Here is a 26,866-nt window from a genome sequence, read left to right on the forward strand (position 1 = left end):
GTTTAGCCACATGTTCTCCTTGAATTGCTGGCTGTCTGAGTGGTGTCCAAAAAATGAGGTGGGCTTCATAGATAATTGGCAAAGCTTCTGGGGAAAACCTGGTCTTATTAGGAGAGACGGCATCCATCCCACTTTGGATGGAGCAGCTCTCATTTCTAGAAATCTGGCCAATTTTCTTAAATCCTCCAAACCGTGACTATCCAGGGTTGGGACCAGGAAGCAGAGTTGTACTCTTACACACCTCTCTGCAGCTTCTCTCCCCCTGCCATCCCCTCATTACCCCATCCCCGTAGAGACGGTGCCTGCTCCCAGACCACCAATAACCAGTAAAAATCTATTTAAGCATAAAAATTCAAAAAGAAAAAATAATATATCACCTTCAACTGCACCACAGACTAAAACAGTAAATGTGGTCTATTAAACATTAGGTCTCTCTCTTCTAAGTCCCTGTTAGTAAATGATATAATAATTGATCAACATATTGATTTATTCTGCCTTACAGAAACCTGGTTACAGCAGGATGAATATGTTAGTTTAAATGAGTCAACACCCCCGAGTCACACTAACTGCCAGAATGCTCGTAGCACAGGCCGAGGCGGAAGATTAGCAGCAATCTTCCTTTCCAGCTTATCAATTAATCAAAAACCCAGACAGAGCTTTAATTCATTTGAAAGATTGACTCTTAGTCTTGTCCATCCAAATTGGAAGTCCCAAAAAACAGTTTTATTTATTATTATCTGTCGTCCACCTGGTCGTTACTGTGAGTTTCTCTGTGAATTTTCAGACCTTTTGTCTGACTTAGTGCTTAGCTCAGATAAGATAATTATAGTGGGCGATTTAACATCCACACAGATGCTGAGAATGACAGCCTCAACACTGCATTTAATCTATTATTAGACTCAATTGGCTTTGCTCAAAATGTAAATGAGTCCACCCACCACTTTAATCATATCTTAGATCTTGTTCTGACTTATGGTATGGAAATTGAAGACTTAACAGTATTCCCTGAAAACTCCCTTCTGTCTGATCATTTCTTAATAACATTTACATTTACTCTGATGGACTACCCAGCAGTGGGGAATAAGTTTCATTACACTAGAAGTCTTTCAGAAAGCGCTGTAACTAGGTTTAAGGATATGATTCCTTCTTTATGTTCTCTAATGCCATATACCAACACAGTGCAGAGTAGCTACCTAAACTCTGTAAGTGAGATAGAGTATCTTGTCAATAGTTTTACATCCTCATTGAAGACAACTTTGGATGCTGTAGCTCCTCTGAAAAAGAGAGCTTTAAATCAGAAGTGCCTGACTCCATGGTATAACTCACAAACTCGTAGCTTAAAGCAGATAACCCGTAAGTTGGAGAGGAAATGGCGTCTCACTAATTTAGAAGATCTTCACTTAGCCTGGAAAAAGAATCTGTTGCTCTATTAAAAAGCCCTCCGTAAAGCTAGGACATCTTACTACTCATCACTAATTGAAGAAAATAAGAACAACCCCAGGTTTCTTTTCAGCACTGTAGCCAGGCTGACAAAGAGTCAGAGCTCTATTGAGCCGAGTATTCCTTTAACTTTAACTAGTAATGACTTCATGACTTTCTTTGCTAATAAAATTTTAACTATTAGAGAAAAAATTACTCATAACCATCCCAAAGACGTATCGTTATCTTTGGCTGCTTTCAGTGATGCCGGTATTTGGTTAGACTCTTTGTCTCTGATTGTTCTGTCGGAGTTATTTTCATTAGTTACTTCCTCCAAACCATCAACATGTCTATTAGACCCCATTTCTACCAGGCTGCTCAAGGAAGCCCTACTATTAATTAATGCTTCGATCTTAAATATGATCAATCTATCTTTATTAGTTGGCTATGTACCACAGGCTTTTAAGGTGGCAGTAATTAAACCATTACTTAAAAAGCCATCACTTGACCCAGCTATCTTTGCTAATTATAGGCCAATCTCCAACCTTCCTTTTCTCTCAAAAATTCTTGAAAGGGTAGTTGTAAAACAGCTAACTGATCATCTGCAGAGGAATGGTCTATTTGAAGAGTTTCAGTCAGGTTTTAGAATTCATCATAGTACAGAAACAGCATTAGTGAAGGTTACAAATGATCTTCTTATGGCCTCAGACAGTGGACTCATCTCTGTGCTTGTTCTGTTAGACCTCAGTGCTGCTTTTGATACTGTTGACCATAAAATTTTATTACAGAGATTAGAGCATGCCATAGGTATTAAAGGCACTGCGCTGCGGTGGTTTGAATCATATTTGTCTAATAGATTACAATTTGTTCATGTAAATGGGGAATCTTCTTCACAGACTAAAGTTAATTATGGAGTTCCACAAGGTTCTGTGCTAGGACCAATTTTATTCACTTTATACATGTTTCCCTTAGGCAGTATTATTAGACGGCACTGCTTAAATTTTCATTGTTACGCAGATGATACCCAGCTTTATCTATCCATGAAGCCAGAGGACACACACCAATTAGCTAAACTGCAGGATTGTCTTACAGACATAAAGACATGGATGACCTCTAATTTCCTGCTTTTAAACTCAGATAAAACTGAAGTTATTGTACTTGGCCCCACAAATCTTAGAAACATGGTGTCTAACCAGATCCTTACTCTGGATGGCATTACCCTGACCTCTAGTAATACTGTGAGAAATCTTGGAGTCATTTTTGATCAGGATATGTCATTCAGTGCGCATATTAAACAAATATGTAGGACTGCTTTTTTGCATTTGCGCAATATCTCTAAAATTAGAAAGGTCTTGTCTCAGAGTGATGCTGAAAAACTAATTCATGCATTTATTTCCTCTAGGCTGGACTATTGTAATTCATTGTAATTGATTGTAATTGTAGTTAATGTATTGTAATTGATTGATTGATTGATTAAGTAGTGCAGTTTTGTTTTTTGAGCAGGTTATCTATTATTACTCTGTAGGTTTCCATGTTATGTCTTATTTCTGTATGTGACTCCAGTACCATCACTGTGGTATATTAATCTAATTATGAGCTCCTTATAATCAGATAATCATAGTTTAGTCATTGTTATGATAATCAGGCACCACCACAACAACAAAAACGTCTTATATTAAATTTGTCTTTGAATACTATTTTGTCGGTAATTAAAGTAAAATTAACTATTGCAGTTTTCTCTCTCATTTTTCTTATGTAGCTTCTTCCCCTTTTTAAATCTCATCTTTCAATCAATCAATCAATTTTATTTATATAGCGCCAAATCACAACAAACAGTTGCCCCAAGGCGCTTTATATTGTAAGGCAAGGCCATACAATAATTACATAAAAACCCCAACGGTCAAAACGACCCCCTGTGAGCAAGCACTTGGCGACAGTGAGAAGGAATAACTCCCTTTTAACAGGAAGAAACCTCCAGCAGAACCAGGCTCAGGGAGGGGCAGTCTGCTGCTGGGACTGGTTGGGGCTGAGGGAGAGAACCAGGAAAAAGACATGCTGTGGAGGGGAGCAGAGATCAATCACTAATGATTAAATGCATAGTGGTGCATACAGAGCAAAAAGAGAAAGAAACACTCAGTGCATCATGGGAACCCCCCAACAGTCTAAGTCTATAGCAGCATAACTAAGGGATGGTTCAGGGTCACCTGATCCAGCCCTAACTATAAGCTTTAGCAAAAAGGAAAGTTTTAAGCCTAATCTTAAAAGTAGAGAGGGTGTCTGTCTCCCTGATCTGAATTGGGAGCTGGTTCCACAGGAGAGGAGCCTGAAAGCTGAAGGCTCTGCCTCCCATTCTACTCTTACAAACCCTAGGAACTACAAGTAAGCCTGCAGTCTGAGAGCGAAGCGCTCTATTGGGGTGATATGGTACTATGAGGTCCCTAAGATAAGATGGGACCTGATTATTCAAAACCTTATAAGTAAGAAGAAGAATTTTAAATTCTATTCTAGAATAAACAGGAAGCCAATGAAGAGAGGCTAATATGGGTGAGATATGCTCTCTCCTTCTAGTCCCCGTTAGTACTCTAGCTGCAGCATTTTGAATTAACTAAAGGCTTTTTAGGGAACTTTTAGGACAACCTGATAATAATGAATTACAATAGTCCAGCCTAGAGGAAATAAATGCATGAATTAGTTTTTCAGCATCACTCTGAGACAAGACCTTTCTGATTTTAGAGATATTGCGTAAATGCAAAAAAGCAGTCCTACATATTTGTTTAATATGCGCTTTGAATGACATATCCTGATCAAAAATGACTCCAAGATTTCTCACAGTATTACTAGAGGTCAGGGTAATGCCATCCAGAGTAAGGATCTGGTTAGACACCATGTTTCTAAGATTTGTGGGGCCAAGTACAATAACTTCAGATTTATCTGAGTTTAAATGCAGGAAATTAGAGGTCATCCATGTCTTTATGTCTGTAAGACAATCCTGCAGTTTAGCTAATTGGTGTGTGTCCTCTGGCTTCATGGATAGATAAAGCTGGGTATCATCTGCGTAACAATGAAAATTTAAGCAATGCCGTCTAATAATACTGCCTAAGGGAAGCATGTATAAAGTGAATAAAATTGGTCCTAGCACAGAACCTTGTGGAACTCCATAATTAACTTTAGTCTGTGAAGAAGATTCCCCATTTACATGAACAAATTGTAATCTATTAGACAAATATGATTCAAACCACCGCAGCGCAGTGCCTTTAATACCTATGGCATGCTCTAATCTCTGTAATAAAATTTTATGGTCAACAGTATCAAAAGCAGCACTGAGGTCTAACAGAACAAGCACAGAGATGAGTCCACTGTCTGAGGCCATAAGAAGATCATTTTTAACCTTCACTAATGCTGTTTCTGTACTATGATGAATTCTAAAACCTGACTGAAACTCTTCAAATAGACCATTCCTCTGCAGATGATCAGTTAGCTGTTTTACAACTACCCTTTCAAGAATTTTTGAGAGAAAAGGAAGGTTGGAGATTGGTCTATAATTAGCTAAGATAGCTGGGTCAAGCGATGGCTTTTTAAGTAATGGTTTAATTACTGCCACCTTAAAAGCCTGTGGTACATAGCCAACTAATAAAGATAGATTGATCATATTTAAGATCGAAGCATTAAATAATGGTAGGGCTTCCTTGAGCAGCCTGGTAGGAATGGGGTCTAGTAGACATGTTGATGGTTTGGATGAAGTAACTAATGAAAATAACTCAGACAGAACAATCGGAGAGAAAGAGTCTAACCAAATACCGGCATCACTGAAAGCAGCCAAAGATAACGATACGTCTTTGGGATGGTTATGAGTAATTTTTTCTCTAATAGTTAAAATTTTATTAGCAAAGAAAGTCATGAAGTCATTACTAGTTAAAGTTAAAGGAATACTCGGCTCAATAGAGCTCTGACTCTTTGTCAGCCTGGCTACAGTTTTTCATCAGTTTTTTCATCTTTAAATATGTTTGGCTAAACGAGGGTGATGTTGAAGCTCAATGTCAGAATGCTGTTTTTGACCTGCTTTTTGCTAAAGCACAGGTCAAAGGAACAGGTACAGCCAATATATTTTGAAAATGTGAACCTATACCTTTCACGTTACTTATTTTTATGCGTTTTTGGATGCTGTTAAAACTCAAGTTCTTATCTTGAATTTGAATAAATAGGGTTTTGCAGTTGTACTCTGTTATTCCAAAGTGCTTTTAAAAAGGTTACATTTGTCTCAAGCTGTAATATGATTAAATTATTTTCTTTATACATATAATGCTGTAAAAAGTGCAAAAATTGTTTGTTCTAATGTTCAAATTTACAAATACTTTCCTATGTAATAATCACTGATTAAAAATTATTCAGTCGTTTATATTATTAAATTGTTAACCATTAATTAATATTGACCCACTGTTCAAAGGGTGTGGAATGGAGTAGTTGTTTTAATTGTTGTTAATAAAACAGATAAATTCCATATGATGATTTTATTTGGGATGTAACTGCAGTGGGTAGCATGGTGGCTAAGTGGTTCCCACTGTTAGCTCACACCAAGAAGGTTGTGGGGTTGCCGGTGTCCTTTCTGTATGGAGTTTGCATGTTCTTCCCATGTTTGCGTGGGTTCCCTCTGAGTGTTCCAGCTTCAACTCACTTCCAAAGACATGAACTGGAAACTTGGCCTTGCGACAGACTGGTGTCCTGTCCTGGGTGTAACCTGCCTCATGCTCTATGACTGCTGGGATAGGCTACAGCTCCCCACGACCCTTAATTGGACTAAGTGGTTGAAGATGAGTGAGTGAATGAGTGTGCACTCAACACAGTCAAAACTATTTCATTTATTAAGCCTATTAGCTCAACCAATAATTTGTACTTTTTACCAAAACTGGAGTAACTTTTACCTTTTGACCCCTGTACAAACTGAAACTGACCGTTGTCACCATTCTTGCTGTTTTTACCCCATAACTCCATAACATTCATTCATAGATAGTCCAAACTATACCTTTTTGGAATCTTTATGATCAGACAAATAATGTGGTATAGTTTTCAATATGATTGGAGCGTTTTAAATTTTGGCTACAATGTTTTTCAAAAGAGTAATGTCTAAGGAGTATTTGTACTGAATTGGTGCTTTCATCACCATTTGAAGGATTGTTTCAGTTATCTGCTGCACTATATCTCTTTACAGTACAAATTTGTGGGTCTCATTCAAGGCAGATCTATTGTTTCAACTGCCACGCTATTTTTTTTTTTTCTTTTTGGGGTTTTTTTGTTTTGTTTTGTTTTTGGGGCATAACATCTTTGTACTATTAATTATCCACACCAAAAGTTTGTATTGTGCCTCCTTTTAATGAGAAAACCAAAGGCGTTATTGTTGCATGCTGTGTACTCTATCTATAGATAGCTATAGATCTATAACTAGCTTTCGAGCCTTCTGTCATCTAGGTATCGTCTATCTATGTTCACAATCTCTGTATTCATTATTCTTCATACAGTGTTATGCCAATGTCTGAGAGAAGTTTTGTCACTTTAAAAGTTTATGTTGTTGACGCTAATTTTTCCTAACCCTAACCCTGTGCAAATACATTAACCACCAAGACCAGTCCAAGAGTGCAACCCCTCTGCTCAGAACCCACAACAGTTCTAGCTACAAGATTTATTTAGGTTCCATCATTATTTAATGGTATTTAAGTGTTTTATGATTGATAGCACAGTCTCAAGTCCATCCTGCAAGTGCATTTTGCTGTTTGCTGCACGTGTATGAGTGCCATGAACCTGTCTGTTAAGTTTCTATTGGTCTGTCACTTTTTGCTGTGTCACAATATGAATGCATCAGCACTGCACCTGAACACACCTCATCTCAAGATCAACACACCACAGTTATACGAATGAGAACAAATACATTTGCTTTAACTGACGTGCTAATGACAGCTGCATTGGGGAAAAACTAGCAGTGACACCTGCACTGTTGCTGTCAGCTACTTTGCACCATTTTTCACTGCTTTGCACGGGTTGCTAGATACGGCTCCATTTTGATCCACTTTAGTCTGGACCAAACTGTTTGTTATTTGAACTGGCCTACATTTTGTTAAATGCCATATCTTGCAAAATTTTTAAAAATTTTAAAATTGATCCATGAACCAACTCTTTTGGGGGCCAAATTCCACCCCTCCACTGATGGTCACTGAGGTGTGTTTGTAGTTATCTTGTCCACAGACAAATAATTGCAGGTGAAAACAGAAACACTGTCTATTGGTGGTAATAATAATGATTGTCTACTCCACCTCCCTTCCCCACTTTTTGCTGTAGATTCGCATGGCAAAGGACGGTGATACTGAGGTGAATCCCACCTTCATTGTTAAGCCAGATGGAGGCTCTCAGGGGGATGGCATCTACCTCATCCGTGACCCCAGTGACCTAAAGCTAATGACTGGTTCACAGGTCAAACAGGTTTTAGTCCAGGAGTACGTCCAGAAGCCATTACTCATTGACAAGCTCAAGTTTGACATCCGCCTATATGTGCTGATAAAGTCTTTGGAACCCTTGGAGATCTACATTGCCAAAGAAGGCCTGACACGCTTCTGCACTGAGCCCTACCAGGTAGTCATGACGATGTGAATGATGCTTTGATTTAGGATTTAGGTTTGTGGCAAAGTGTGTTGTTATTGGCTGTCCAAATATCTTTACGTTAATTTCACTGTGCATTTTGTTGATGATTCAGATTAAGTGTCCTCGCATCAAAAGAGACACTTAATTAACCAACCTGGGCACAAAGGGGCCGCTGTTTCCGAGACAAATTTAGTTTCACATAAGGCTCAGTCTGGTATTCCTCCTTAAGTTGTATATAATTTGTTAGTTTTGTTTTCTTACAGATATAATTTTTTTCCATTGCATTTTGTAATAATGGGGAAAAATTTGTTTTGAGAAATTTAAATTGCACTGCAGTTTATTCATGTAAATGTAATTCAAATTCAAAATTTTGAATAAATTAGTTATTTCTTTGGCCTATGGATAATTATTTGAACAATCCCATAAGGAAGTATTTTTTGGTCAGCCTATCCTCTGGCAGCTGAGTGAAGCAGTTCCATAAACGAAGCATCTCTACTCTCTGTTTTATAACGCAGGGCTCCCACCCGTCACCCGCTACAGCCAGTTTAGCAATGATATACAGTATATAAATGTAATGTATGAAGTTCCCGATGTTTATGACAATTCTTTTGCTAATTGTGTAGGAGCCAAGCCAGAAGAATCTGAGCCATGTCTTCATGCACCTGACAAACTACTCGCTAAATGTCCACAGTGGCAACTTTGTCCATTCAGAGAGCCAGAGCACAGGCAGCAAGCGCACGCTTTCCAGTGTGTTGTACAGGCTAGCTGCTAAACGCGTGGACATCAAGAGGGTGTGGTCAGACATCATCTCTCTTGTGATCAAAACAGTCATTGCTGTAGTGCCGGAACTTAAGGTGTACTATCAGGCTGATATACCACCTGGCAAACCAGGACCCACATGCTTCCAGGTGAGTGACATGCCTATTTATTTATTTATATAACTTCTGAGTTAATTTTGGGTTGGGGTGGGCAGACGGGTCTACTAGAGTAGTGTTTTAACGATTGGTGCAGATAAAGTCCAAAACATATTCAGTGGGTTCTGATCAAGCCGTAAACTTCAGTGGCCTCAGATGAAGCCCTGCCTGAAGTGTGAAATGTTGCATTTCCTTCACTAGCCACATGAGGCTGGCTCTAAAACAGAGCACGTTCTCATAGAAGTCAAAGGTTAAAATGTCCAACTTTAGAGCAGAAATAACCATGTTTATAGCCAGAAAGGGTTTTGACCTTTATAGATATTTTCCTCCTTCATGACAACTTTACACGGGTGATTTTTTATTTATTTTTTCTTCTTCTAGCTTCTTAGTTTAAAACCTTTTAAGCAGTTAAGATCTGTAAAATTAGGGACATGGTTGCTTTGAGTGACAGCGGCCGAGCCTACCAACTCCGCATCTCGTACCGTCTGTCCATATCTTAGGGTCCTCTCGATGCGCTACTCGCTGTTGTGGAGGGCTGTGTTTGTCATTTTGGAGCATTTTATTACAATCACCTGGAATAATTTGGCTTGTTGTGTGGTGAAACATCCTAACGGACCTTCTAAGACATCCCTGCTGCAATATTCGAGTGAAACTCTCGTCTTATTTAATGTTGTATGCTAGCAGTGTTAACACTTTTAGCAGCTGTCAGTAGCCTGATTTGTTAAGCCCAGTTAATGCACGATTACTGAGAAAATCAGCGGCTCATCACTTTTAATGTCCACAGCAAAGCAAACTGGTTAGAGAACCGCTGAGTATACCCCAGAAATATGATTTAAGGACCCATTAAACAGAAACAAACAAAAAACATTAGTTTATCATCCTTGACATCAGAAAAAAGGGAGAAGGGTGGATGGATTTTTAAAAAAATTAATTTTTGTATTTTTCTTGGAGACAGAGAACAAATTTTGAAGTTGGGAAATGAGACTTCCCCTTGTAATATGCCGGAAGTATCCTATGGAAAAAATCTTGCAGCCCAGCTCGGTAACTTCGGCTGTCTTCGTCCAAAGCAACTCCGCCACCTAGCGGACGTGTCAGTTCTTGCACCAGCTGTACTGCTGTCAATGAAATTTAGCCAAAAATAAATAAATAAATTGATGCGGGCTGATTTCGGCATGCGGGTGGGGATGATAAATTAATTAATTAATTAATTAATTTATTTTTGTTCAGACTCAGAGATTGTCAGGCCTTTCTTGTCACACACCCCCGCTGCTGCCAACATGGCGACGCCCAGACATGGTCTTCATATCAGCTGTTCCAAGTCTATAGAAAGACTATGGGTGACGTCACACAGGATCTGTCCAGTATACATACAGTCTGTGGTTCTGATCGCTCTCTGCACAGTCATGCTCGTTCTGCACGGTATTTACTTTCCCTTTGGGTTTTTCATGTAGTTGATAGATTGTTGTGTCTTAACATATATTGCCTGTTTACCTGTGTTCTGCCAGCATCTGTCCAAGACAGCTTTTTGGATCCTGTCTGCCTGTTGATGTGCCTGCTCAAATCCAATCTGTTTAACTCTGAATGTGACTCTGACTGGTGATTTGGATGCCATCTGCCGGGTCTACTAATTTTGAGGAGTGATTTGAAAATGATTAAGACTTTGACCTTGAACCTGCTGTTTCCACCAGCATTTGAGTTTGTCATGGGTCATGGTTCAAAGTTGCATTGACAGAGCATAAGATTTACTACCTGATTAAGATCCTCAATCATGATGAGCAGAACACAGCATTTAAACCTTCCACTGGCCATTATGTGTACCTGCTTATACCATTCTCTCTAACCAGTACCCCATAGCATCTTCCAAGGTATAACTCACCATTCTGTGAGATATGATTCACCGCTTTTTATTTATTTGTGTGACATTTTGATCTGCTCAAGTGCCTCCATCTTTTATTGCTCAGACTCCAATCACCAGTCACCAGTTTGTCAAACCAGGTAAATGCTTCCTTCATGACACCTCTGATTACCTGAGCATCCTCAGGTAATCATATGTCAGATGATTCCTCAGAGAGGTTGAAAAGAAGAACATAGTTGGTACTGTGTTTCTTGATTTCTCTGCTGCTTTTGATATAATTGACCATGATTTGTTATTGAAAATCTTGTTATGGTTTTCAGCTGTCAGCTCTGACTTAGTTCTATAGTTACCTATCTAACAGAACACAGTGTTTTTTTTAATGGCAGCTTTTCTAACACCAGGGGGGTATTATGCGGAGTGCCACAAGGGAGTTGTCTCGGTCCATTATTATTTACAATTTTCACAAATGATTTACCATATATTTTACGTAAAGCTAGTATAGTGATGTATGCAGGCAATTCAACCATTTATACATCAGCACGCTCACGCAATGATCTTGAAACTGTTTTAAATATGGAATTGTAGTAGTTGAGTGCAATGTAGTTGAGTCGGAAACATCTAATAAGTTAGTATTAAATACAGAAAAGACTAACTGTATGGTTATTGGATCCAGTTGTGTTATGAAAAACCCCATATTAATCATTAAGATTAATAATATGATAATAAGTTAAGTACGTGAGACCAAGCTACTGGGTGTAGTGGTAGATTCAAAATTATCATGGAAAAAACATATAAATAATATTTTTGTAAAAATGGGCAGGGGTCTTTCGATTATGAGAAGACATGCAAGGTTTCTAAGTTGTACTACAAAGAATTATGCTATTAGCACATTACTGTTAGTATATCTGGACTGTTGCCCAGTAGTTTGGTCAAATGCTACTGGAGAAATGACAAATAAATTACAGATTATTCAAAATAGGGCTGCTCGTATAGCACTTAAGTGTAGTTATAGTACAAATATCATCACAGTGCATAAAAAATTAAATTGGCTGTTAGTCAAAGACAGACTTTTATATTCACTGATCATTTTTGCCAGAAAGATTATTGTCACTAAGTTACCTTATACTTTGTTTAGGAATTTTTGCTGAGTTGGGAAACTTTACGCTACCTGTAGCTAGAACCAATGCCGTCAAGAACACTGTCATATTTAGGGGTATGAATGAATGAAATTTATTACCGGATCACATTAAACTCACTGCAAATGAATGTTTTTTTTGTTTGTTTGTTTGTTTGTTTTACTTCTGAAACAGCATTTATTGGTATAAGGAGTAATCTGAGTCAAACCTTTAAACATATATAGATAATGATTAATTTGATTTGATTTTTATTATTTTGATTTTATTTTCATTTATATATATATATATATATATATATATAAATTTTTTTTTTTTTTTTTTGAATGTATTTCTGATTTATTGTGTTTGTAAATCTGTGTGGACCCCAGGAAGAATAGCTGAAGCAAGGCTGCAGCTAATGGGGATCCAAATAAACAGTAAACAATCCTGTCATTGGGTGCCTAAAACATGATGGGATATACGTTATTTCAAGTGGTTCTTGTTATGTTAAAAGGGGAACTGGTGAGATATAGTAAAGCAAAGTCTGTGTGTCTCAGATTTTAGGTTTTGACATTCTGTTGATGAAGAACCTAAAGCCGGTATTATTAGAGGTTAACTCAAACCCAAGTATGAGAATAGAACATGAACAGGAGGTAAGTGCGACTGTCTATGATTGTTATATTCTTATTATTGTTAGTAGTGGTAGTAGTAATTTATCATCATCACCATCACTGGTTTGATAACTTTCTGTGTCTATTCCAGGTGGCACCAGGAGTGTTTGAATATGTCCCCAGTCCAGTGGATGAAGAGGTCAAAGTGTGTGTGATCAGGGACACTCTGCGCCTTATGGATCCTGGGCATAAGAAACGGATAGCGTAAATGCATACACCTGCCTTATATACCCACACATCTCATATTTGGGAATTCGGAGTTCATATAGGCTTCACTCCGTCAGACGGTATTAGAGCTCACTTTTAAGGACATGATATCTCACTCTGCACAGCTCCACCACTCAACAGCTCTCCATAAGCCTGTTAAATGGAAAAATTTAATTCATTTCAACCGGGGCAGAAATTCACGCATTGCTGTCTCGTGGCTCAGTGTCTCTGGCTGAACAATCTGTGTGGTGCCTGGCAATAAACCTTTACCAGTAAGTTTATTTATTCATTTATTTTTGTACCACTATAACAAGAGGATTTCTTTCTGTGATTGTCCCACAATTTTTGTTTCTTGCGTCTCTCCTATTTTTCACCTCTCTCTATTTCCCTCAGTACTTTCTCACATATTTGTCATATTATCCTCCATATCGCATATTTGATCTGCTTTGTTTTAGAAGTTAGAGGGATGGCTTCTTCAAGATAATGCCCACTTTATCATAATATTCATGGCTAGTAACATATTGATATAATAAATCCAGTTTGCTGCCACACTGCTTTATGTTAGTTGGAACCAGCATAACTGTATTCTGTGCTTTGTATGCCAGTGTTTATTAAGCATCTGTTCTGTATGCATAATGTCTTTCTGGATAAATTACACTGTAGGGTACACTAAGGATGGGAAATAAAACAAACATGATAATGCATCTTGATAAAATTTGGGTTGATTGTAATGATAAGCTTTGGACATTTATACTCAAAAGGGACAGCTCTAATAACCTATTACACTGCATATGCCAGCTGTCATAGGGTGTGAGATAGGGGACTTGCTGGAAAGAACAGTCTATCGCAGCTTCCCAGAATTAAATACAATTAAAGACAAATGTTTGAGTGAATCCTCTAGTTTCTTTAGGTGTTAATCATTATCAGGATTCTCTTCACACTGGCAGCAATATTAGGTTACATATTGTGATGGAATAATCAATATGGAATAAATATCATGACTTTTTATCCATATCGCCCAGCCCTAGTGTACATTTTTACCCAAGGCCATCAAATATAGCCATCGGGTATTGCGAAGGCTTTGCATCTGTCCATTTGTCTGTCTGTCTGTCTGTCTGTGCTCAGCATAAGTCCAGTCCTATTACTGCCAGAGTCTTGAAATTTAATTCCTGGGACACAGCCCTTGGACAACTTCAAAGATGGCCAACCTTGACCTATTTTAAGATGTTAAATAGTCACATTCTGTTTCAGTCTGTTCAGTTTTGTTTTTGAGAGGCGGACGTATCAGCCAATCAGAGTAGAGCTGCACCGTGACATCAGTGGCTGGTCTATCTGGAATTGTTTTGTTTTGTGTATTTATATTCATGTTTCTGTATATTATATAAAAGCTAACGAGAAATAAAGACTTCTAAAACTGAAAACTCTCTTTTTGGAACCTAGTAACACCTCCAAACATATTTACACCACATTTTGCAGACCTTAGCATGGTGACTTCACAGGCTGGTAGCTAGCTGCAAAACTCTTTCGTTTCTGTCTAAATATTTCCTCTTTGTCATATAATAAAAACTGTTAAAACTAGCAAGAAATAAACACTTCTAAAACTGAAAATGCTGTTTTTGTAACCTGATAAGACCTCTGGAGTCATTTACAAGACATTTTGCAGACCTTAGCATACATGCTAACTTCCACTAACTCAGAGCTAACTTCCTATGAAGTTAAATTTGTCTCATTAATACCTGTAAATGCCCAGAGCGTGATCTACAAATATTCCTTGATTTGCACAACTTCCACTCTTGAAACGTAAATATTGTTTTTGATTGACTGATTCATAGAGGGGCTTTATTGAACATATACAAATTGTACATAAGACAATAGGGTCTTAATAATTAAATGACTACAAATTATAAAGAACACAATGCTCATGCGGCTGAGGGTAGTTTAGCATTGTGTTGTATTCAGCTTATTCTATCTACATTGTATGGATTCAGTGTCCCAGTCTTAGAGTATAAAGTCCTTTATCTCACTGTAGACCTAAAGCCCTGAGTAACTGAGGTACTGAACTACAACTAAGATTTATATCTGTATATATGGCAAAGTTTCTGCATGTTATTACAAAATGTATATCATTTGGGAATGTCATGTTCTTCCCAATTTAATCCAATACTGTGTGTTCAAAGAGAAAAGGTTACATGAGAGGATACATTGAAAGGGTACATTGGCAAAGTAATTAAATGCTCTGGTCTTTTAATGGCACAGATTTCAGTGAGCTGTGACAGAAGCAGCTGCAGAGAGAAGGGCAGGGTTTATGAAATGAAGAAAGTTATGATGATTAGCAGTAATTACTTGACTTGTGACACTGAGGAGGATAGAGGTGCCTGGAATAGATTTTAAGCTCTTTGGAGAGATGAAATGTAATGTAATGAAATGTAATTTCTGTTACACACACTATATTTAAAAATGAGCAGAAAGTGTCTCAGTTCAGTTAAATAAAGCTAGAATTAAATGAATTAATTAAAATATATAATTGGAAAATACACTTGATCATACAGAATACATAAAATGCATGAATCATGGTAGAATAATTTAAAAACATTTCATGACATTGTATTTTTCAGATGCGTCCCCCTACAACAGGGGTGGGCAATCATGTGCCATGAAGGGCCGAAGCACTGCAGGTTTTCCTTGCTACCAATCACCTCAGCAGGTGATTTCATTAATGTTCAGGTGTTTCAGCAGGTGATTTCATTGACAACCAGGTGTTTATGTTCAAGGGAGAAGCTCATCAGCAACCCACCTGCTGAGGTGATTGGTTGCAAGGAAAACATGCAGTGTCTCGGCCCTCGTTGCCCACCCCTTCCCTACAATGATGATAACAAAATTAATTTTTGTTCCTGGTCTTAGTGCAGAATTTTAAAAGGCATGTTTGTATTTTATAACCTTAGTCATATTAAAACATTGTTATGACAACCAATGAGAAAACCAATTTTCAAACAGGTGCTGTAAGAGGAAATACATAAGCTCAAAATTAATTAATAAAACTGTATTTTCTCTTGTATTTATGCAGTGTAGTTATTAACACATGTATTTTAGTACTTACTGTATATATTTCAGGTGAAATTTTGATGTTCCTACATAGGTATTAAAGGCACTGCGCTGCGGTGGTTTGAATCATATTTGTCTAATAGATTACAATTTGTTCATGTAAATGGGGAATCTTCTTCACAGACTAAAGTTAATTATGGAGTTCCACAAGGTTCTGTGCTAGGACCAATTTTATTCACTTTATACATGCTTCCCTTAGGCAGTATTATTAGACGGTATTGCTTAAATTTTCATTGTTACGCAGATGATACCCAGCTTTATCTATCCATGAAGCCAGAGGACACACACCAATTAGCTAAACTGCAGGATTGTCTTACAGACATAAAGACATGGATGACCTCTAATTTCCTGCTTTTAAACTCAGATAAATCTGAAGTTATTGTACTTGGCCCCACAAATCTTAGAAACATGGTGTCTAACCAGATCCTTACTCTGGATGGCATTACCCTGACCTCTAGTAATACTGTGAGAAATCTTGGAGTCATTTTTGATCAGGATATGTCATTCAAAGCGCATATTAAACAAATATGTAGGACTGCTTTTTTGCATTTACACAATATCTCTAAAATCAGAAAGGTCTTGTCTCAGAGTGATGCTGAAAAACTAATTCATGCATTTATTTCCTCTAGGCTGGACTATTGTAATTCATTATTATCAGGTTGTCCTAAAAGTTCCCTAAAAAGCCTTTAGTTAATTCAAAATGCTGCAGCTAGAGTACTGACGGGGACTAGAAGGAGAGAGCATATCTCACCCATATTGGCCTCTCTTCATTGGCTTCCTGTTAATTCTAGAATAGAATTTAAAATTCTTCTTCTTACTTATAAGGTTTTGAATAATCAGGTCCCATCTTATCTTAGGGACCTCGTAGTACCATATCACCCCAATAGAGCGCTTCGCTCTCAGACTGCAGGCTTACTTGTAGTTCCTAGGGTTTGTAAGAGTAGAATGGGAGGCAGAGCCTTCAGCTTTCAGGCTCCTCTCCTGTGGAACCAGCTCCCAATTCAGATCAGGGAGACAGACACCCTCTCTACTTTTAAGATTAGGCTTAAAACTTTCCTTTTTGCTAAAGCTTATAGTTAGGGCTGGATCAGGTGACCCTGAACCATCCCTTGGTTATGCTGCTATAGACGTAGACTGCTGGGGGGTTCCCATGATGCACTGTTTCTTTCTCTTTTTGCTCTGTATGCACCACTCTGCATTTAATCATTAGTGATCGATCTCTGCTCCCCTCCACAGCATGTCTTTTTCCTGGTTCTCTCCCTCAGCCCCAACCAGTCCCAGCAGAAGACTGCCCCTCCCTGAGCCTGGTTCTGCTGGAGGTTTCTTCCTGTTAAAAGGGAGTTTTTCCTTCCCACTGTAGCCAAGTGCTTGCTCACAGGGGGTCGTTTTGACCGTTGGGGTTTTACATAATTATTGTATGGCCTTGCCTTACAATATAAAGCGCCTTGGGGCAACTGTTTGTTGTGATTTGGCGCTATATAAAAAAATTGATTGATTGATTGATTGATAAGTACTGTAGTATATGTGTGCTACATCTGTCATAAACAAACTGACCGTAGCAAACTTGGTATTGATATAAATCACTGTATTTAAAAAACAAACAAAAAACAGAAAAATCACCAAACTGGTCATTCAATTTATAGTTTGTTAGCTAAAAACATGTTTTTGAATTTTGCACTTTTTTGTTATTTATTTATTATTGTAAGGAATTCTAAATTGCCTCACATGGGCGCACCAAAATAAATGTAACAAATTTACATTAATTTAATTATTTGGAATGAATGGCACCTCACACAGGCATCAATTTAATGTAGTGAATAAGTAGTTAAGCCTTGCAATGTGTTTTTGGCCTCATGGAGAGCACCAAATAAGTATTGTTAAACTCCTAAATTGAATTAAATTGGCCTAGACCCCATTAATGGGTCACCAAAATAATTAACAATTTTAGGGTTTAATAATTATTATTTAATTAGAATAATATCAAATTACATCAGGGCACCACCCATTTAAAGCATAGGTACTTTAATTTAAACAATCATTAATTAATCAGTCTCAAATTAATCAATTAGTCTCAATTTAATTAATCAGTCTCAGATCTGAAAGTCTGAATTCTACGATATGATTGACCAAGGGTTTCACTTCTGAACACAAAATGAACCACAGCAGAAATATTTACACTTTATTTACAAATACACATGAAATGAACAGTTTACTGGCATTTTTGAGTGGCCAGTAATTAAATAAGGTCATTTATGGACACGATTTGCTAACTCATGAGACGTTGAAAGAAAGTAGTGAGATAAAGCTTAAAGACTTTAATTAAATAAATCTGATTAGAATTTGGTGATGAAATTTGAAGCCAATTATTATTAGGAAAATTATTAAACAAATATATGAATATGTTTAAAAAGAAGCCATTTTGCATCCAGTGACATCAAAGCCCTTTTTGTGGAACCTTTAACTGGGTCACTTAACTGATCCGTCGAAGAGATGGTTCGGATGAACCGTCCGTCCGTCGTTGATGTGTTAGGCTGTTTGCAGCGTGAGCTCACTTGGGTCAGGGGTTAAACCAGCGGTCTCCCCGGCGATCCCAAAGGCTTCAGAGTCGGCTTGTTTTACCGACAAGATGGCTGCTTGCAGTCGGGTCCACCGTCGTTAGCTTGCTTGACCACAGAGGTGGAAGGCGTTTGTTGAAAATGGGTTCTGGTAGCTTTTAAAAGTTTGTTGGAGGCCGATTAAAAGTCTTTGTGAATTTAGAAGGAAAGTTAAAACTTTAAGAGCAGCATTGTAAAGTACAAAAAAGGAAAGTCACTTTTCTGTAAATTAGCTATTATTTTGAAAAGTTCAGCTTGGAAGTTCGCTTAAAAATTCAAAAGACTTGACGAACCTTATAAACGTCAGGCTACTAATTTGTTAAATTATCAAAGAATAAAACAACGAATGAATGAATGAAGCCACGCGGTAGCTTAGCTTGGCTAGCATCGGGCATTGTTGACCCAAAAATAAAGTTAAGCGTTTTAAGATCAGAGAGAGAGAAGAGAAAAGAGGCAGAAGCGGGTAGGCAGAAGGGCAGAAGGGCTCCTTTCTGAAACTTTTAAAGGGGGCTTGCGTCATTAAACTCCACCCATTTGTAAGTCCCTTCGGCTGCTCCCTTGTTTGCACTTGGGGTCGCCACAGCAAATCCAAGGTGGATCTGCTTGTTGAATTGGCACAAGTTTTACGCCGGATGCCCTTCCTGACGCAACTCCACATTACATGGAGAAATGTGGCAGGGGTGGGATTTGAACCCGGAACCTTCTGAACTGAAACCAAGCGCATTAACCACTTGGCACCCATTTAGGGTGTGTAATTTCACAGAAAACCTCATGTGTTAGAGACAGACACAAATGATTCAGCCTTTAAAAACATTAACTATTTTGGCATACTATTTGTTCTAAGACATTTTTGGGATATATATAACATTATTAAAGACTTAAACACATCCTTTGGATAAACGGAACATTCCACTGTTATGAAAACAGATAAGTCATAAACATCACATTTAACACACATCAGTTACAAGGAACACATGACAATTAAATGGAATACATGCAAAGCATTTGCTTGAATAAGCAACACAGACAGCATTAGAAGTTTTTATATATGAATAAAAGAATACTGATGCAATTTTTAGTTTAAGCAAAGGTCTTTTCCTTCACTTAGACCCAGAGATAATAGCTGGTTGTCAAGGCTCAAAGTTTATGGCCATGTCTTATCATGGAAGAGATCTTCTTGCAGTCTTGAGAGGTTCTGGCCTTGGCGTGAGGCCTAAAATTTGGATTCTCCAGGCCTGGTGAAGCTCAGATTCTGACGTGAAGCAATTATAATGTCCTGTAATTCACAGTGACCGAATTTTAACTGATAAACAAGCAAGGGCTCCTTTGAAGCTCTGAGTCACAGTTCTGTTGTGATATGGGGCCCAAAGTGTGGAGGCCCACGGGGTTGTCTCCAAAGCTTATCTCCAGATGGACCCAGGAATTTCCCAGTTAGGAGTGAAAACCCAAGTTATCCTCAGTTCAAAACATCATATTTTTGTTGAGAAAGCATTAATGTGTTTATTTAATTACGGCAAAGTGAGGCCATGCACTACATTATTATGTTATGCAGCAACACTTATTAAGACCTATCCATTGAACACACAGTCAATCAGAAATACAAGAATGATCCTTAATTAAAAAAAATCTGGGTGAAGGCATGGGGTGAGTTATTGTCTACCTCTAAGACTGTCTCACTAAATATTCAGAAAAAAAAAATGAGACAATTGGAAGGCCAAACCATCTGAATATCTTTTAAATATAATTAAATCAAATTTTTGCATGTAGGACCAAGTTGCAGTGAAAGGTATCTCAGTGCACTATACCCAGATGATAAAGTCTAGACTTTACCCAAAATATGTAGAAAACCCATAACACAATATCCAGTTGGTCTTGGAGAACTAAGGACTTCGTATTGATGTACAATTGTGGTTGCAGGGAAATGTGCCATCAGCTTTACATCTAGTGACCCAGTCTTGCATTTGAGAGAGAGATACGCTCATTACTTTCCAACTAGCCTGTGCTAATGTTTATTAAATTAGTCATTAGATTGGATATGCCTGAAAAAAATGTAATCAGTACTGCAGCAAACAACTTGGGCACAAAATAACACACTAATTATACAGTTGTGCCATATTTTTCTTTGTATGTGTGTGTGTGCACGTGCATTCATGCACGTGTATGCTTGGTAGAGAACACAGTAATTCTCTTTAATTCTGGTCATTATGAATCACATTCTTGAAAGGCGGGCACTAAATCTCCAGCATTTATTAATCACAAACCCAGCGTGCATGGCATTGTTTTCTTCCAAAATCCACCTTTCAGCAGGATTAAAACAAATCAAAGGGGCCTGAATAAAAGAGCTGGAGTACTGAATTTCATTAGTCAATCTTCCAAGAGATGAAAAATAATTTTGATCATCAATTAAGCCTTTCAGTATTTTATTTAGAAAAAGTCAAATATTTGTTGGCCCTAACATTGAAATTTGATATTTCTTTATTTATTTTTTCCCCCTGTAGAATTGAGACCTTTTCATTATTTTGGATGTTTTATAGGCTGAATGAGTCAGCCCTTTTGTCTCTAAGTTTTGGAGTTGGTGAAGACACCAAACTAGTAAACAGTGGTGCTTCTTGAGTTCATTCTGGGGCATGTCATTATTTCTGTTTGGCTGCTTTTAATGGTGTGCGTATTTTTTCTTTCTGGTCTGTAGCTGTTTGAATGTTGAGTGTAACAAATAAATATTAAATGAAAAAGGAAAAAAAAAACCTTGTATTTCCAAGTCTTTCCAAAATGCAACAGGTAACAAATAGATTTAAAAACAAAAACCTTTGCAGCAACTCATCTGGTAATGATGACTCTCAATGTTTTAAAATTCATAGCAGCAAGAAAATCAGTGCCATGCCAACAAAAACTCAAATCATAATAAATCCAGTTTTGTGCACATTCAAATACAGTACTAAAATAAAATGGAAATATTCAATAGAATGCATAGTCAACTGAATTTAACACATCCCCAAAACTTACACTTTCACATGTTTGTGTGTGTGTGTGTGTGTGTATATATATATATGTATATATATATATGTATATATATATATATATATATATATATATATATATATATATATATATATATATATATATATATAGTTAGGAAAATAAGTATTTGAACACTTGCAAGTTCTCCCACTTAGAAATCATGGAGGGGTCTGAAATTTTCATCTTAGGTGCATGTCCACTGTGAGAGACATGATCTAAAAAAAATCAGCAAATAACAATGTATGATTTTTTTATAATTTATTTGTATGTTACTGCTGAAATACGTATTTGAACACCTATGAAAATCAGTGTTAATATTTGGTACAGTAGCCTTTGTTTGCATTTACAGAGGTCAAACGTTTCTTGTAGTTTTTCACCAGGTTTGCACACACTGCAGCAGGGATTTTGGTCCACTCCTCCATACAGATCTTCTCTAGATCTTTCAGCTTTGGAGTTTGAGCTCCCTCCAAAGATTTTCTATTGAGTTCAGGTCTGGAGACTGGCCAGGCCACTCCAGGACCTTGAAATGCTTCTTACGGAGCCCCTCCTTAGTTGCCCTGGCTGTGTGTTTGGGGTCATTGTCATGCTGGAAGACCCAGCCATGATCCATCTTCAGTGCTCTTACTGAGGGAAGGAGGTTGTTTGCCAAAATCTCGCAATACATGACCCCATCCATCCTCCCTTCGATATGGTGCAGTCATCCTGTCCCCTTTGCAGAAGACACCCCCAGAGCATGATGTTCCACCCCCATGCTTCATGGTTGGGATGGTTTTCTTGGGGTTGTTCTCATCCTCTAAACATGGTAAGTGGAGTTGATTCCAAAAAGCTCTATTTTGGTCTCATCTGACCACATGACCTTCTCCCATGCCTCCTCTGGATCTTCCAGATGGTCACTGACTGTGACCATGTGGTCCCAGCTCTCTTCAGGTCATTGACCAGGTCCTCCTGTGTAGTTCTGAGCTTTCTCAGAATCATCCTTATCCCACAAAGTGAGATCTTGCATAGAATCCCAGACAGAGAGAGACTGACAGTCATCTTATGTTTCTTCCACTTTCTAATATATAATCATAACAGTTGTTGTCTTCTACCAAGCTGCTTGCCTGTTGTCCTGTAGTCCATCCCAGCCTTGTGCAGGTCTACAGTTTTGTCCCTGGTATCCTTAGACAGCTCTTTGGTCTTGACTATGGTGGACAGGTTGGAGTGTGATTGATAGAGTGTGTGAACAGGTGTCTTTTATACAGGTAAGAAGTGCAAACAGGTGAAATTAATACAGGTAAAGAGTGCAGAATAAGAGGGCTTCTTAAAGAAAAATTAACAGGTCTGTGAGAGCCAGAATTCTTGCTGGTTGGCAGGTGTTCAAATACTTATTTGCAGCAGTAACATACAAATAAATTATTAAAAAAATCATACATTGTGATTTCCAGATTTTTTTAAATTTTTTTTTTATTGTGTCTCTCACAGTGGACACGCACCTAAGATGAAAATTTCAGACCCCTCCTTGATTTCTAAGTAGAACTTAGAAGAAGTTAGAGAACTTGCAAAACCACAGGGTGTTCAAATACTTATTTTCCTCACTGTGTATATATATATATATATATGACATAAAGCTCAATAAAAAAATTCAGAAGCAGACTGGATAATTAAAAAAAATACATGTTCATTATCTTTATGTCTATTTAGAAGAAACCTTAAGTAATATTACCTTGGATCTATATCTGGTAATGTTTGACACTACACTCCCTTTCACAATAAAGCTCTTTCATACTACAGCCATGATGGATTTGATGTTAGAGTGCTTTTAATGTGAAGCCTGTTCAGAAACATAAAGCAGAGCTTTATGTTTCAGTCTGCGACACCGGCCTATCAGAGAACCAAAACACATAGATAGACACACAGATTCACACTCACGTACGGTCATTGTGGAGTCACACAAATCAGTATTTCGTCTACACGAATTACAAACCTCCCAGCTTGAAATTGAACTGCCTATATGTATTCATTTATTTAACCACCTCCCACAGTGTTAACATTGTTTGAATAACAACACAGCTGGTTGTTTTTATTTCCGAATACATTTATCACAACACAGAATACATGCGTTGGTGGATATCTCCTAATTTATTGGCCAAAGTGATCAAATCAACACTAATCCAATTGAATATCGTGGTACAAATTACCAGCGGGAGATGTTTGGTGCACATTTGCCTTTTCGTGCACAATCAGAATGTACCTTATGTTGTGTAGTCACGTTTCAAAACAGAGTTTAGAATAGATTTCACGTTCCTGTTGATGAAAGAGTGAGCATACATCACAAAGAAACAGCTGAGTGTGAGCTTGTATAGCAGAGATTAAAGGAATATTAAGTGGCTGGAAAAAGGGAGTAAAAGTGGCATTTTGGTGAAGAGGGGCCGATCGTTGGCAGTTGCGAGAAAAAGGATGCGATGGTATCAGTGATTCAGATAGAGATGTCTCACTCTCGTCTCATTAATCCTGCTCATGATGTCTGTGAGTGTGATTTGTAAGAGGTGTACGTGTGGATGAGAGCAAAAAGCTGATACTCGCAGGTACACACCTTTTAAAACTGTATGTCAGGGACAATATTACAAAACCAGTATGTGGTGTGCTCATTCTGACGTGGGTTAAAGGCCACTACAGTAATTTTAGTTAAAAAAAAAAGGCGGAGGGGGGGCTTTTATTTTTTTTTAGTTAAAAGTCCTCTCATCCGAAAATATTCATCATGTTTCCTTTTACAAAAGGTTCATGAGAGTAGAAACAACACTAAGCAAAAAAAAAAAAGTTAAAATTTTGAACACAAAGGAGGGTAATCGAGGCTTTGACATTGACCTTGAAGTTTTGGCGCACTTAATTTTAGCTGTTTTATTTTTATTCAAGCGTTCCAACATTTTCTCTGCAAATATGTTCAAAGTGCAGTTTGCAAAACATTTCAATCGTCTTCCGAATCCAAGCACACAGTGATTAAGCAATAATTAATTTGTGACATCAGACAGAATGCTTTTGTTTTTAGTTCAGACAGATGCTTCTGTCTTTATCCATAACTTCAACTTTGTCTTCTTTTTCTTTCTTTTATTTGAATAAATATCTAGACACTGTCAATAAAGTGGGTCATCTTTCAGTTGAAAATAGAAAGAAATTTGTCTGACATATGGCAGACATTGCTGTCCTATTAAGAATTGAACCTATTTTGTATAATCAGAATATTTAACCCCTTAACGCCTATTGTCGCATATATGCTACAATATTTGACTCAAATATGCAACATACCAAATTGACCAGTATGCCTGTTGTCGCAAATTTGCAACATACCATTATTATTATTATAACATTATAACATAATTACCAAAATACCAAAATTACTATTTATTTTTTGTGCAAAAGTGAAATTAATAATCTCAACATTCTTTACCATCTACTTAAAGGCAAAAACACACACAAAACATTTTTTTATATACAGCTATATAAATTCAGGCATTAAGGGGTTAATAAAATGTCAATCCACATGAATTTTGATAAAACTTATACACAATCACTATGATATAATACTTATCAGAATACAGCCTATTCCTTCTTGGAATGAAGGTTTTCACTCTTAGCAGAGAGATTTTAACCACAGGCTGTAAATTAAACTTTAAAAGTTTACTGGAAGGCTGTAAATTAAACTTTAAAAGTTTATTGGATAAAATATCAAGCTTTGTCTTTTCTTGCAATTTGTACATGTATTTCTAAACATTTGCACATTTTCTAAAAATAAAGGTAGAGTGTACATGATGTGTATCACTTGCCTAGCGTTGATCATAATGTATCAGGCAAATGCATGTTTTCTGTATCACAATGGCACTCTGCAGATCATTTGATGTAGTTCTAACTGCTGATGGGGCAGCACCCTTTCAATCAGCCAGTAAGCCGGCATAGAGCCTGTGTTCTCCAATGGCGTGTTGTATATAGGCTATCATTATGATGTAAATATCGTAAATTAAATTTTTTTATTTATCAACTCTTCACAACCTGCTGTCCTATTATAATAGTGCACTAGCTTTGGGGTTGATCTAATAGTTTTGGTATGTTGATGTTTCATGGCTCAAGCTGTTTTTAGTGGTCAAACCTCTTTTTTTTTTGTTTACAATTGAAAAGATTGTTTGTTCTCTAAATATACCAATGAATGCATAACTTTCAGAAATATGCAAGGCAACATTTACACCATTTAAAGATAGAATGCCTCAAAGTGTGCAAAAAGAAACCACTACTTTTGCTGATAATGTGGCTGGCCTGAATATGGCAGAACCTGCGATCTTCCACAGTTAGTTAGTCAGATGCTCCAGAGTTGGTAACCCCAATCAGCTCTATATCCACTTTCCTGACAGAAGGACAAGGAACATTGTCTACCAAGAGGCTCTTCAGAACTATTGGTCAGTAAAAGCTACATTTAAATATATATTCAACATCTCAAATCCAAAATTAACATTTGCTTAAAAGCCATTTTATTTTTGTAGCATTCTTATAAACTAGATTTGCAATGTATCAACAATTATAAAGGTCATAACATCAATTCTGATTAATGATTATGAGCATCCTTGATCTGCAGTATAAAGTCTGAAGAACTTCATTGTTGTTTCTTGCATGCAGCAAAATTCAGTTTTCTCTCTTGGTTTGGGAATTCCACCTATTTTGGGTTTTTAGTTCAAACCTTTGCCTATTCGGACTACATATATACTTATAAGATATCTACAGTTATGACAAAATATAAACTTTGGAATATTTTGTAGATTATATCTTAAACAGGTTAACCTGGGCAACGCCGGGTACCCCAGCTAGTATTTGTGTATATATATATATATATATATATATATATATATATATATATATATATATATATATATATATATATATATATATATATATATATATATACATACACACAAAATATATGCAATTGGTTTTCATTAGAGAAGTCAGGGAATGGAGACATGAAAATTCATTAAGGTATATATTATATTCCAATTCTAAGGTGGAACTATGCCAGTATACAAAGGTATATCTAAATATCTAAAAAGGAAGAGTAAAATAGAGTAGAAAAGAGTAGAGTAGAGCCACTTAGGTGCCTGGTCTTGAGAACCAGGGATGGTAGGTTAAAAAGCTTTTTTATCCCATGGGAACTCTCCCTACCCACCCAAGCAGTTCAAGAAAAAGGTATATATAATATAATAAGTAATAAGACATAAGAAGGATAAGACGTCACAGGAGAAGATTGTTATGAAACACAAAGGAACCAACTATTTTGTAAGCTACGATGAACATTGCTAAGGCTGGCTAAATAAGCTAATGTTAG

The 26,866-nt window shown here is 37.2% G+C and overlaps 1 protein-coding gene across 2 annotated transcripts in view; it reads left to right on the forward strand.

The window, feature by feature from the left end:
- The window catches only part of ttll11 (tubulin tyrosine ligase-like family, member 11), a 76,811-nt gene that overhangs the window by 34,815 nt on the left and 15,130 nt on the right, over window positions 1-26,866 (forward strand). For both annotated transcript variants that reach the window (XM_034191669.1, XM_034191670.1), the window contains exons 4-7: window positions 7,747-8,037; window positions 8,670-8,954; window positions 12,488-12,583; window positions 12,693-12,805. In XM_034191669.1, coding sequence (XP_034047560.1) covers window positions 7,747-8,037; window positions 8,670-8,954; window positions 12,488-12,583; window positions 12,693-12,805 — 785 coding nt within the window. The remainder of the gene's footprint in view (window positions 1-7,746; window positions 8,038-8,669; window positions 8,955-12,487; window positions 12,584-12,692; window positions 12,806-26,866) is intronic.

The sequence above is a fragment of the Thalassophryne amazonica genome, chromosome 17 (genome assembly GCF_902500255.1).
Source record: "Thalassophryne amazonica chromosome 17, fThaAma1.1, whole genome shotgun sequence".
Classification (NCBI taxonomy): domain Eukaryota; kingdom Metazoa; phylum Chordata; class Actinopteri; order Batrachoidiformes; family Batrachoididae; genus Thalassophryne; species Thalassophryne amazonica.